This window comes from Drosophila mauritiana, chromosome 3L (assembly GCF_004382145.1).
Source record: "Drosophila mauritiana strain mau12 chromosome 3L, ASM438214v1, whole genome shotgun sequence".
NCBI classification, from domain to species: domain Eukaryota; kingdom Metazoa; phylum Arthropoda; class Insecta; order Diptera; family Drosophilidae; genus Drosophila; species Drosophila mauritiana.
The window spans coordinates 18,866,817-18,880,469 of NC_046669.1; the positions used below are offsets into that span (position 1 = coordinate 18,866,817).

Consider the following 13,653-nt stretch of genomic DNA (forward strand, 5'->3'; position numbering starts at 1 on the left):
CCACAAGGAATGGGGGTACTTCAGCTTTTTTTTACATAATTAAAGAGTTCATTTTTAGCTTCAATGTAGTTCTAGTCTTATTTACCAGCCTTTGGATTTTATACACCAAGAAAAGAAGTTTGCAATATTTGTATTCTGCTATGGAGAGCATAAATAAATTCACCAAGCTTGAAATTATCTATACTTCCCCTTTCCCAATTACCCAAGGAACCGCATCACATGCATCTAATTTTCCCACTCCGCGACTGAAATCCATCCCGAACATTATCGCTGCCCAAGCAATTACTCATACTTTTCTTCTTGGCCGCCGCATCAAGTCAAGCCTGAAAAGCCATTTGGCCAGCTTAAGACTCCGGTTTCCGTGGGGTATTCGTCTGGCCATGAATTTAATTAAAATCTCATTTAGTCTGTTTAGATTAGAGCCAAAGGCTAATAGAGGCTGCATAGTTGCGGCCACGCCTATTAAAATGTGACACCTCGCCGAACGGCTCTGTTTACACCACGACGCAAAAATACGGCAAGGAATTGGCTTTCAACATCTGATTGTTTTTATGGCAATTAAGCAGCCAGCGAAGTGCTCCGTCCAGAAACATTCATCAGCAGGCAATATAAATAATAATTCCCCGGTAAAAAAAGAACGAAGAAAAGGAAGCACTCTTGCATTTATAAGGAAGAAATAACTCGTAAAAGTTGCGCAAGAAGTGCGAATTGTGAGCAGTGGAAATGGGTAATGCAAAATGCTGACCCAGTTGATAGTGTCCCTCCTTTCGGGAAAGTTTGCCGCACCTGCACCTGCAGCTGAGCCCCACATTAATTGCCATTAATTACGGTTATTCATATTCATTTGCGGATACCCCCTCTCACCTGGATTCGAGGCATTTATGTGGAACTCGCACAGGTTCTTGGTGCCCTGCGCGAAGTCAAATGAGTCGGAGTCGGTGAAGAGGATGTCCACGTCCAGTTCGAAGCCTCGGTTCGGGATGCCCTGTTGCAAGGGCGCAGAAAACGGGCTGGAGTGGAAGGCCACCAACATCTCAGGACCTCTGAAAGTGACAAAAGGCAGGTGACATTAAGTTAATACTCTGTTTAGTAAGTGTTGAGAGTCTAATAACAATCATTAAATAATCATCGAATATTTATTTATGTTTGTATGTTTCTGATCAATGCAAATAGAACTTAGCTACACTTTCCTTGGTTGTCCCATCACGTTCCATTTTATTATTAAATTCAACTGGATATTGGCTTATTTGTTTGTTTAAAATCCTACGATACTTGGACGTGAGTGGTGAGCAGCTGGGCCACAAAAAGTTTCGCACAAAGAAATCTCAGAAGTTTTACCCCAATATCGCTCATACGCCCCGTGGTATTTGGCGATGTTTGTCCATAACCAGGCCACTGGCACTCCAATTAGAGGCGTGAAAAAACTTCAGCGCACATAAATTTAATTTGCACAATTCGGCAAACAAGAAAAGTCGTAAACTTTTTGCCCACGAAAGAGGCAACAAACCCAAAACCAAAACAGCCAGCGAAATAGCACAAACAACAATCTCGGTGGGCGTTTTGCCAAAATGCCGACGAGCCGCGCCCTAAAGTATGACGCAGTGCTCCGCCGCTTTGTTTTGGGCTATTTAAAGTGTCCGCTCCGTCTGGTTGTTTGCATTTTTGCTGCCAAATTAACTTTTTTCGCCATTGTCTCGCTGGCGGGCGGTGGGCGGTGGGTGGTTTAGGCAAAGTTTAGGCAAATTTTTTGGCATAACAAAGTAACGAAGTCGAGTTGGGCCAAAAATTCCGGCGTTTGTCTTTTGATTTCGCTGGCCAAAAATTATGAAATGTCAGTCGCCAGTGGGTGTTGCACCAAAAGCTTATCCACCCCCTCATATTATTTGTCTCCATTTGCAGACGACGCGACGCCAGATTTTTTGGGAGCGAAAAGGCTGGAACAGCTGCCATGGCAGTGACATCGAGTGTTCATAAACTTCGAGTGGTCGCTACACTTGTAGATGCCGTTTTCACCGAAGTGTCTATCAAATTGAGAGTTCTAAGCGAAAATAATAGTCTTAGTACGACACTAAAAGTGGGTGATGACATGGTTATTTCCTTGTCTGCGTTAAATCAATTTCATTATCTAATAACTATTTTTTTGTGTAAGTTACTCAATCTTTATGCTTTTCAGAAAAAAAGAATACTATTTAATTGAGCTATACAATGAATTTGTTACGTAATTTATTAAATCTTTATGATCTGCAGAACACATTTAGTTTAAATTTCCATAAGTTCTCGTTTCCCCGCTATTGAAAAGTGATGTACGCAGGTCTGGGTTCCTCCTTCATCTTCTTTGCATGCCGCATTTATGACCGTATAAATAATGTTCAAAGTTTTCAATTTAAACATCAAATTGAATTTTTATTGCCCGGGCAAGAGGTGTGCACACACGGCGTATGCGTAATATGGCATGACATAAAATAAAACGGAAACACACACACACACAGCCACTAACTCACACACTTGCACCCATCCGAGCCAAGACTTTGAACACTTAAAAAGAAACGCTCACGCAGACGATGTCAAAAGCCATCAAACATGGCCAACAAAATGGCTTTTTAATACGTGTAAGTGTGGCCAAGTGTGGGCGGCAAAGCTCCTTATTATTTAAGCGAAACGTGTCCTCAGAAGGGGGTGCTCGGATTAGAGGGGGGCTTGGGGTCTGGATGCGGAGCAGCTGCAATGCTTTCTGTCAGTGCCAAGTGCAATAAACTGCAAATGAAAAGTAAATTAATTTTTAATAAAGCGACACAAATGTTTGGTCCCCACTCAGGCCGCTGGAATTCAGCTGGGGCATGTCCTGGTTGCTTGGGAATGTCCTTTTCGCCAGCGCTTGTGTGTGTTGGTGTACTCGGGGAAATGTCTGGATATTTTCCAAATTTACAATCCCCACTCAAGAGGAAAGGGTCTGGTAACGCCTTGTATATTTGGCCAAACTTAGCTTATTATTTGAAATACATGCTCAGCTTAATATTTAATCTTCATAATTTGAATTCTTTTTATGAATCTAACAAAAGAAACATCTTGGCGTAATAAGTCTGTCTTTGTTCTTTATCTTTACTCTATATATACCTGTACTTTCTCTACAAGTGTTGTAAAATAAAGGTGCTCAGGCTAATTTCAAATTTGTAAGTTGTTTCTAATTTCTGCAAGTGTAAATTTCAGTACGCGTACTTGCGTGACATTTGGTTACTTTATGGCCTGCGGCACACTTGTGGGTGTCGTAAAATCAACACGAATCCATAGCCAAGTTGCCTCCTTGAACTCGCCACTCCCGTGCGACCTCTGCTCCAAATCGCTGTCCCTTTGTCGGTTATCAATACGCGTTGAGTTCTCCGAAGCGTCAGAGTGTCCTGACCGCAAATGGCAGCTATGTCCTCCCCGAAAACGTCCTCCTCGAAATTCTATGGAATTGCGGTCACCATGGGTGCTCAGGGGGATTTTGAAAGCCCCGTGTTTGCAGGAGAGCTCAGTAGCAGGCGTGGATTTCGAGTTATTAAAGGAGCCGAGCATTAAAAGCTGTTTTTGATACCCAGCATTGCGTGTTTCAATCGAAAATCAAACTGTTAAATTGCTTTGCCTACGATGTACTAGTTTTCAATAGTTCTAAAACGATTCTGAGATACGAAAATGAACCCGATTTCAAAATCCGATAGCTTAAAATAATTTCTTTAGTGATACACTGATACTTTAAAGTTATTTAAGCGATTCCGTAATGCACCTCCAAGGCATAAAGCACTTAAAGTTAAACCTTTCCAGACGAAATCCCCATCCAAAAAATAGAATTAACCGAAAGCAAACATCCCGTTTTCTTTCACCGATTTTCATCAAGTCTAATCCGCAAAGTGCAACCACAAAAAGCAGGTTTAGCGGGGTGTGGCGCGAAGGGGAGGGGTGGAATATTTGCGCCATAAAAAATTAATATGCAATTTAAAAAGTTATCGCTTTGAGTTTTTCTTTTCTTGGCTAACAAAAATTAACATTTACTTAGAGGAAAATCAACAGCTGGTGCTGCTGCTGCAGCTGAGATGGAAATACAACTTTTCCAGCTTTTCCAACCCACTCCCCACCCACCCAAAAAAGGGAAATGCGAGAAAAAGAAAAAGAGACCAATAAAATACCAACGTCTCACGGCACCTTTAGCTTGTTGCAATTTTAAGTTGCGCTGGGAAATTAATAATTTTCATGTAGCTTCCTCCGCCCCAAGATACTCCCCACCCATCTCACTCATTTCCCATTTCCCTCGTCCTTGTGTGCATATGCGATTTTCGCATCAAGTCAGAGAACCATGTCTGAGGTGAGAAGCAAAGCGAGCGATGTTTGCAGGCGTAGAAGAAGGACTTTTCCCTGCGCCTGTGTGTGTGCATCAGTAATTCGTGTGCTCATGTCGCGTATGAAGCTGACGCAGTGCACGGAAAATTCGGAGAACTGTATAATAAAAATACAACTAAACACAAAGTACGGAAACTGTCATTCATATAATTTATTAGGTATTTTTTATTACTTGGCCTTTTCCTTATGGCCTATGTATCTATTTTTTTGATTTCGTTCGGATCAATGTGCACTGCAGTTCATGTAATTTTAAAGTACTGATGTGATCAACAATTGGGAAATAAAATCAAACATTTTCATCATTTCAATAGCGCACTAGAGAAAATTGTTTTCGGTGTCCTGCCAGACGAAGGATGTGGAAAATGAGTGCGGTGTGCCGGTGGAAGGAAAAGCGCGGCATGAGCTACGGCCCTGGCTTCTTAATGCCGTTTTTTCGTGGGGACCCACTTTTCCATCAAGTTCTGTGAGCGTCTTTTGCTTCGTTCGTTTTCTCCTTCATGTGCATATTACGCTCTATGCATATTTGATGCGCATTCCCCGATCCCGTCGCCCTCTTTTTGGCACCTGTGCGCGCTTATGCGATTTTCCCAAGGATACGGAAAGGATGTCAATAAATGCGAGAGTGCAACTCATTAAGAGATTAAGGGGCAAGGCGAAGATCTCATCATCGTTGGGCCGATTTTAAAAAGCGACACATTTTAAACTAGTTTTTAAAACATTATCATTTATAAGCATTGACATACTTAAGGTGCTTCAAATTAAAACAGTTGATATAGATATAGCTTCTGGAAACATGTTTAGGTATTTTGTTATTTTCGAAGTTATGAAGAATATATATGCCGGAGTGCAACCTTTAAATGCTTTTCCACTTTTGCAGTCCAAAATGAATACATTAATTTGAAAATCGATTGCTTGAGATCTCTCATGATATGTTTTTCCAGCTGCAAGAGCCAGAAGAAAGCAAAGCACAGTCCAGTTAGAAAAAATCCGAGTTTATGTGCATGTCTCAAGAGGTCACCAAGTGGGCAGAGGAGACCCAGACCCTGGAAAAGAGCAAACTTTTGGCCCTGACCAAAGACCGAAAGACAACAAAAACAAATGCTCAAGTGCAAGATAAATGGCCAGAGGCGCCGTCGGAGGGGGCTTAAGGTGGTTGTGGTGGGGGGTTTGGGGCAACTAGGCCACTTGAAGCCATGGAAATGCGTGGGCGTGGCTGAGAGCTGCATTCCAGCGTTTTGGGGATGTCCCGAAAGTGTTCTTAAGCACATCGAGAGCAGACTTCCAAGAATTTATGACAATCTAAACCCAATGAGTTCCTAGTTTAGTATTTGGGAGATAAATGTGCTACTTGTTTTATGGGGATTAAATTATTTTGGTGTCCCGGTGAGCTACAGAGAAAATTTTATAATAACAATTTTGAGTTTAATAAATTTATTTGTAAACTGTGTAAACGTATATATGAGTCCTTTTGTTAGCATTCTTTCTTATTTTTGGAACTGCTAGGATATTTTCTTCAGCCCATACTTGGTTACTTAAAGTACCCCAGCTAAACAGGTTTTATTTAAGTTAGTATTTTTGTAGGTAGGAAATCAAAATACAGACCGCAAAGCTTTCCACTAATGAGCGAACTAGTTCCACTAACTAATCCGAAACTACGCAGATTAGTAGCTGCATTTTAATTGCTTAAGCCAAACTCCAGGACAACTCCGCAGGTGTGTACGTGTGCGTTGGAGTTTGGAAACTTAAAACGCTTTTGAAAGGCTGGCGAGCCTTTAAGAATTTATGGTTGACGATCTAAATGCTGGCAACTGGGAAACTAATGAGCAAAATTTTGCCATTGCATAAATCACATGCATCAAAATGTTTTCAATAGATGGCACTAGCAAAGTTTCAACCGGCAGCATAAATCTATTTATTTCTATGTGTGCGCTGGGCTGTTTTCCACTTTCTGAGGCTGCATCTGAGGATGGGCGAGTGTATCTGTATCTCGAATTTCGCATCTCTTTTTCACTTTTCGCTCCGAGTGTGTCTGTCTGTCTGTCGGTCGATCTCGGAGTCTGTCCTTCGGTTACTGTCTGCCGAGCAACCCAATTTCCGGTTTTGCTTAAGCATTGCGCACAATTGCAAGGCACACACACGCTCGCCCGTTTTGTATCTGTGTGAGCGGCTTTGTATCTATGTGTAACTGAATAGGAACACATGCGCCCCAAGCCAAAACTGCAGTGCAGTGCACTAGGCTGCGGTTCCCAGCCCACACACACGCACACATGCACATCAGTGATGCGGAAAAGGGGATTCCCGTCTTACAGTGATCCGAAAATTACTCTTGGCCAGGGATACATATCAGGGCTTAGTAAATCTCTTTTATTATGTTCCTATGAATTAAGACAACTCTTTTTATTTATATTCAATGGAATTATGTGTTATAAGAATGTATCACATTTCACACATCCTTATAGTTTAGATAGCACTGTGAGGCATCACTGTGAACGATACTTACATCACAGCATAGTGGCACACACACACACGCTCATTAAAAATGCCTGTCTATCCTTTATTGTAAATGTATTATGAGTTTTGCTGTGCTTATATTTAACTTTTTCATAACAGGCAGAAGTGGCGTTAAATAAATGTCCTATGTCTGTCTGCCTACAGTTTCTTTTGGTCCTGCCTTTCTCTCTTTCTCTCCCCTCTCTCTCTTTGATTAAGATAAAATATATGAAGGATATGATAGCCTATAAAATGCGAGAAATTCTTGTGCAATCTCATAGTTTGACTTACCGTGAAACGACGCGTGGCAACCAATCTCCTCCGCAGTATTTGGCCAAAACAGGATCGTTGGTGGAGCTGCCGTCGTAGAAAATCAAATGGTCCCGTTCACCTGTACAGTCCGACCAGGCTCGAATGGACCGGGATGTTTTATTAAAGCTGGCTATTGAGCTGTGAGTGTGGGCGAAACAAAATGGGAATCATATTGGAGAGGTTAGCCAAAGAGCACGAACAATATGTACAATTGAAAAACGGAGAAAAGCAATCAAATCGAAATGCAATGAAAACATTTTCATTTGCCAAAGCCAGGCTAGAAAATTGTTACAGCTGGGGTCAAAATAATAGTGAAAGCTAAAGTAATACAAATAATATTTACAAGTATGTGGAAAAGTGTGGGCAAACAATGGTTACATAGAAATAAATATTTTTCAATCAATTTTATAGTATATACGTTTGTTTCCAATAGCTGTGTTGTTTTCTCTATTCCTTATTGTTTCAATAACAAACTTTTTAGAATCAAACTTTGTAAATTTATAAAAAAGTTAGGAGTCCTGCAATGACTATTTTCGTTGGTGCATATAAAAGCACTGATTTTACACCTGAGCAGGAAGCCCATATGTTCTCTTCGAAAGTTGAAAATAAATGTGAGCTAATATCAAAAATACATTTACCTAATCCCATCAATCCAATTACAAACTTCACATACTGTCCTCTAATACGGTTTTGCATACAAATTGCATCGGCTGCCAGTTTGCAGCATTTAATTGGAATATACAAAACTTTTTGGGCGACGAATGCTTAACATTCTCGGACACGAAACAGTTTCATTTGTGCCGTCAGTTAACAAACTGCAAACTGGTACTTCGCCTAGCAATTTGCCAAATTGAAATTTGTCATACAAATGCAGTGCAGATGCAGATGCACTTTGTCTGGCCGGGATATGTATGTGCACATATCCCATTCAATTCGGGACGGGACTCGAATTCGTCGGACAGAATGGTAATGCTTATTTAATGCTCTCCAATGCAGGTATTCATTCGAGATTCTTCGGGCCAATCCCCCATCCCCGCCCACAATTCCCAGCTCCAACTTACCGTTTTACCAAGGCCTTGTGCTGATTTTCCTGGCTAACGGCAATCATGGCGTGCTTGCTGGTCGGGACTTCCTTCTGCCGGATCGTCCAGTAGCAGGTAACGTTCCTCGGATACATGCCAGGATAATTCGGACTTTGCAGGCGACACTTGTTCCGATAGCACTCGTCGAATTGCCTGGTACAATAGGTGCCGGGTGTCACACGGCCCAGTTCGAGCGGCTTATCGGGCAGGCCGTATCTGGAATGGAGGCCAAAAGGTTCAGTTCTCAGTTCACTAAGTGTTGTGCGAGTTTAGGTTCTGCGTCCTTTTCGTTTTCGGTCCGTGCGACTACATTTTGAATGGTATTTAAGGCAGGGCCAGCAGCACCACCAACAACACAAAGACCAGCAATTTGCATAAAATGTGCTACGGGACGCACACGCCCACCACTCTACATATACATGTATATAGACGGTCATACCTGGGGTCTGATCATTGTTTAGTTTGCTAATGGTGTGCACACGATTCACGGACAACGAACGGGCTTTTCATTTGAAAAATATTCCAATTTACCTCTTAAACAAGAAGGGAAATATGTTTAGTAACTTTGCTTTGTAAGTGTAACTCTTAATTGAAAAATAGTCACTTTAAATGGATTCAAGAAGTTTAAGATACATTATTGCAGATTCTTAAGTTCTATTTAAAGTCAGTTATACTGACTATAACCGTTTTCGCAGTGTAGCAATGACTTGTAAATTCTGTGCAACTTATTCAGGTGTAAAAATACATTTCAATTTCTATTTTCCTCTCGCTCTAATTTTCCACCTGCAAACAAAAAGCGCGGCACTCGGAAGAGGAAGTGGGTGGTGGTGGGAGGAAAAGCGATACGGAGACAAATTTGACACATGCCTAGGCAGCAGGCACAAATGGATTGCAGTGCAAATACATGAGGTGAGGATAAATCTATATTGAGAAACTAGACAGAACACGGCTCATGTTTTATGCAGGCAACCTCCTTCGATTCGGAATTTCCCGAAAAGCCATCCCCAGGGCAACCAAGTGGCATTGTTCTTTCGGGCAGAAAGATTTAAGTTCTAAGCAAGAGCCTTTGAATCGAGCCAAATCCAGAGCCAGTGCCAGGAATAGAAACATCTATGGAAAGATGAAAACCCGAGCGGGAAAAGCTGAGGCAACTGATGACATTACCCCTGGTTGGTCGAGAAGAGGGGTGAAGTCGGAAGAGGGAAATGCACCGAACCAATATCAATTGAATACTTTTCCAACTGCACAGATATTTGTCAGTTTGCCAGTGCAATTCGGTGCTGCAACTTACCTCACAACTGCATCCGACTGGCTTATAAATTTATATCTTATGCTGAACTCAAAGGGCTTCTCGTCTCGGATATTGCGTGGCGGATGAAATACCTGCAAGAAAATGGAAAGCGGTCGTAGAATGCAATTTCAAATGTTAAAACGCCAAAAAGAGCAATCAATGTGAAAATGTTTCACCGGAAACGTGACTCAAGCTAGTTTCCTGTGATGTGAAACAACAGGAACTTAAACATACACATAAGCAATTCCTTTATAATACTGATTAAAATATAAGTTAAAGAAAGGAACGAAATACATGTAAACTGAGGTAGGTCTTTTAAAAACGGCTTCCGATTGACATTTACATGACTCTCCCATTACTTAAGTTGCAGAAAAGAAGACCTGCCTCTCGATAGAAAACAATACAATTGGATGCTTAACGAGTGCAAATTTCCATCTCGACACGCAATTTCCCTTCAATTATGCCATCTGCGATTTCTCCTTTGATTTTCCTCCATTGCCATGTCAACTGCTCGTCAACACTTTTGCAGACAAGAAGTGTCCGAAGGAGTTTCCTCTCACATGGCGAGTGAACTTTTATTAATTTTCATAATTTATGCGCGGCGACTCGACGGCAGTAACTGAAACCATATTTCCGGCCAAGATCCTCCCATGGACGTGTCCTTTTCGATGCCTTGTCCATTTGCCCGTTTTTATGGCAGCGCGTTTATTTAAAAATTAATCAAAAAGTGGCAGTGGAACTGCTTCGTCGGCTGACAGCCTTAAGAAAATATTACGCATACGCCGTGTGGTGTGTGCGGAAAAGTTGTTCAACTTAAAATGAAAGGCTGGACATGTAAACTTTGGGATAAGCTGAAAATTTCATTCTCTGCATGGTAATTAAACAGGCTGCAGATCCTCCCATTATGCAGATGGACATATAAAGCCTATAATGCATCGTCGACAATGGTGAAACCCGCTCAACTCGCTGATATTGCATGTACAATTAAATACCAAACATGAACCAAACAAATAAATGATAAATTATTAATTTATATATTTTACATCAATAAAATTTGTTTAAATCAAATCCAAACAGATGCGCCAAACTTAATGACCTAAAGTCCTGGCAGGGTATGTAATTTGAGCACACACAGATGAGCGGAGGCTCCCAAAGCTCCAGTTCCAGGCGCCCCGTCTCTTTCCCCCGTGCTCCCTCTCACTTGCACTTGCACTCACCTTCACCGAGGCTGTCACCGTGGATGTTTCGCTAAAGTACAATTGCGGTCCGGTGGCCTTGCCGCACCAGGAGCCGCCGGTGAATGGGCGTCCCAATTCGCTGAGCTGCCAAGTAAATAAATAAAAATTTAATTAATTAAAAATCAAGTTTGTTTCGCTGGTGACACGCCCACAGACAGCCAAACAGAGAGGCTAAAAGCAATTTCGCCCAGCTCGGCAAAATGCCATGATGCAACATTTAAAGACCATAAAGCACATACGTATGTATGTCGCACACACACACACACACACACACACCGTCGCATTAAAAAATTGGGTTAAGTTATAGAGTTCGAGCGCCCATATTGATTTTATTGGCACTGGGTTGGCGAAAAACGCATGGAAAATTAATATTCCCACGTTGCAGTGCGCCAGCTGGCGTGGGCTAATGGATTATGAGTGCGTGTTGTGTTGGGCAGTGTAATTTTTTGTTTTCCCTGCCACCTCTCCGCTTAATATTCGATTGTTTTCCCCTGCTTTTCCAACCCCTCCAGTTTCCTCCGCTTTCCAGCGCAACATGCCACTTGGCAGCGGTACCAAAGCGCAGTGTACCCCACTTTCGAGCAGGTATTTTATGCATGCGGAAAACCGTTGGCAACCGGCGAAGGTGTGCGACCAGCAGCTGAACCAACACTGCATCCGTGAAAGCGACAACTGCAAATGCTGCCCCATAAATGTATTTACTTTGCGACCAAAAAAGGGACCCCTAAAGCCTGCCAAACGAATGCTGGCTAAAATATTAACGGAGCCGAAAAAAGAGTGCGAACTTTAAATGGGGGCAAGAATAATGTGCGTTGAAGTAATCTACCCTTCATACTGACATTTCCTCAATATTGCATCTCAATTTAAGCAAACGTTTTAAATATTTATATTTAAAAACATATAAAGGTTTGTATTTTAACTTAAATTTGTTTATTAAACAAACAACACATTTTAACAAAACAGTTTTGAAAAATATTGGGCTATACAAATAAATTTTAACCGTATAAGCTAACAGATTCATTATCTCGTATGATAAAAATTAAATACACTAGTAATCATTTCTTTTTCAAATGTATAATAATTTACATTATATGAATGTAAACTCTTTTTAAGTTAAATAACTCGAAACTCATACAGAATTCCTGAGCTCCTGAATACCCGCTATATGCGCACAATCACACAAAGCTTTTCGCCCCAGGACAACTGACATCTATTGAGCCTGTTCGCATAGGCAGCATTAATATTGCTAATACCAGGACGATGAGGACACTGCAGGTTCCGGTTCTTCTTTTCTTTTCTGCTGCCTGCGGCCTGGGTCAGTGGCCACCAGTCGATAAATGTGGGGATCGGGAAATGGCGACGGCAATGGCAACGGCAGCTCATTTACACTGAGGTTCCAATTGATTAAGTTTTTAGTTAATGGGTTATTTGAACTGAACCGACGGCCAACGAGCCCGTCCCCTGGCAGACCCTGGCAGCCCCATGTCCTTTCTGCCCCGGCCATGTCCTGCGGCTGCCTCAAACTCAAACAACAATTTTTGCTGTAATTGCAAAGTCGCCAATCGAGGTCTGGCCAATATTTGTAACTGGTTAGAGTTGCAGTTGCACTGGAGTCTTGTCGGCCCGTTGCTGCTGTCATATTGAATGGCAATGGCCAGTCCGTCGGCCATCCTACTCTATCTCATCGCCAGGATGAATAGTGGATTTGGTTTGGCTGGATTCTGGTTGGAGTGGGCATGGAATGGGGCAAATGGTACTGCCAGGACGGGCCACAGGCAGGCTTGACTGCCCGGCATAATGGTAATTTTCTGATTTCGATTTTGTGTAAATTCATTGCAAACTCTGGGCGAGTCCTGCTCACAGGACTCTAATTCACACACTCATAAAAAATGTCTAAATTGGGATAAGAGTATTTAAGCAATAGAGATAGTGGGATAGCTATGAGATATTACCACTAAGATAATTTAATATAAATTTTTTTAGTATTTTTTAAATAAATAGATAATTTTCTAAAGGACTTCTTTCTGTAGAAAAGTTAATATTCGGAACACATCAGTTTTCTGACAATATACAAAATTATAGTTCCAGTGTTTTTTTGGTATTAATTATTCTTATTCTGTAGACAAACTTTATAACATAAAAACATTAACTTTTAGTGGCTAATTTGCATTCTTGTTTCATATAGTTTTGAGTGAATTAAGCTCTTACGTTTTGCAAGATTTGTTTCTTAAAATATAAATATATTTTTATACAACTTATACCTAATTTCTCTGAGTGTTCTGTCTTTTTCCCCTCTTTGGCTTTCCCTCTATCTTAACCCAATGGTCGTTCCTCTTCATCATCGTCATCATGTCCATTGTGTGCACTGGAGCGTTATTAGCATCGACTTCATAACGAATTATTGGACCTTGGTCCTTGTGTGTGTGTGTTCTTTTAAGCCCGATTCTCCTCTTTTTTTTGCCCTCCTTTGCATAGCTGGCCTATCTGCTCTTGCTATTTCTGCCACATTTTCTGTTGGTTTTAAATTGATTGAATTAGTATTGTAGCAGGAGACTTTTTTGGGCTATGGCCTATGGGTTTAATTTTATAGGCTTTTTTTTACTAGGTCAGTGCTAATAATTGCCTGACATTTTGGCCAAACATTTGCTCATATGCCAGTTGAAATGTTGGCCTACTAAACTGGTTAGCGTTCAGTGGGCATACGGGTTGATATACAAATTTTAAGTTTAATAGTACAATCAAAAATCTGGTCCAAAACAAAAGAAGCCCATTGTTATTGTGATGAATAAGCTTTTCTAGTTTAAAAGAAATTTCTTTAATTCAGTTGAAGGCGCTTGATAAATTCAGCATCACTACTCATCCATTA

At 41.2% G+C, this 13,653-nt stretch overlaps 1 protein-coding gene across 2 annotated transcripts in view; it reads right to left on the minus strand.

Moving 5' to 3' along the window:
* Positions 1 to 13,653, minus strand: part of LOC117140704 — a 67,880-nt gene that overhangs the window by 24,041 nt on the left and 30,186 nt on the right. For both annotated transcript variants that reach the window (XM_033303769.1, XM_033303770.1), the window contains exons 5-9: positions 10,767 to 10,871; positions 9,550 to 9,641; positions 8,238 to 8,474; positions 7,156 to 7,314; positions 865 to 1,043 (exon numbers count right to left, since the gene is read on the minus strand). In XM_033303769.1, coding sequence (XP_033159660.1) covers positions 865 to 1,043; positions 7,156 to 7,314; positions 8,238 to 8,474; positions 9,550 to 9,641; positions 10,767 to 10,871 — 772 coding nt within the window. The remainder of the gene's footprint in view (positions 1 to 864; positions 1,044 to 7,155; positions 7,315 to 8,237; positions 8,475 to 9,549; positions 9,642 to 10,766; positions 10,872 to 13,653) is intronic.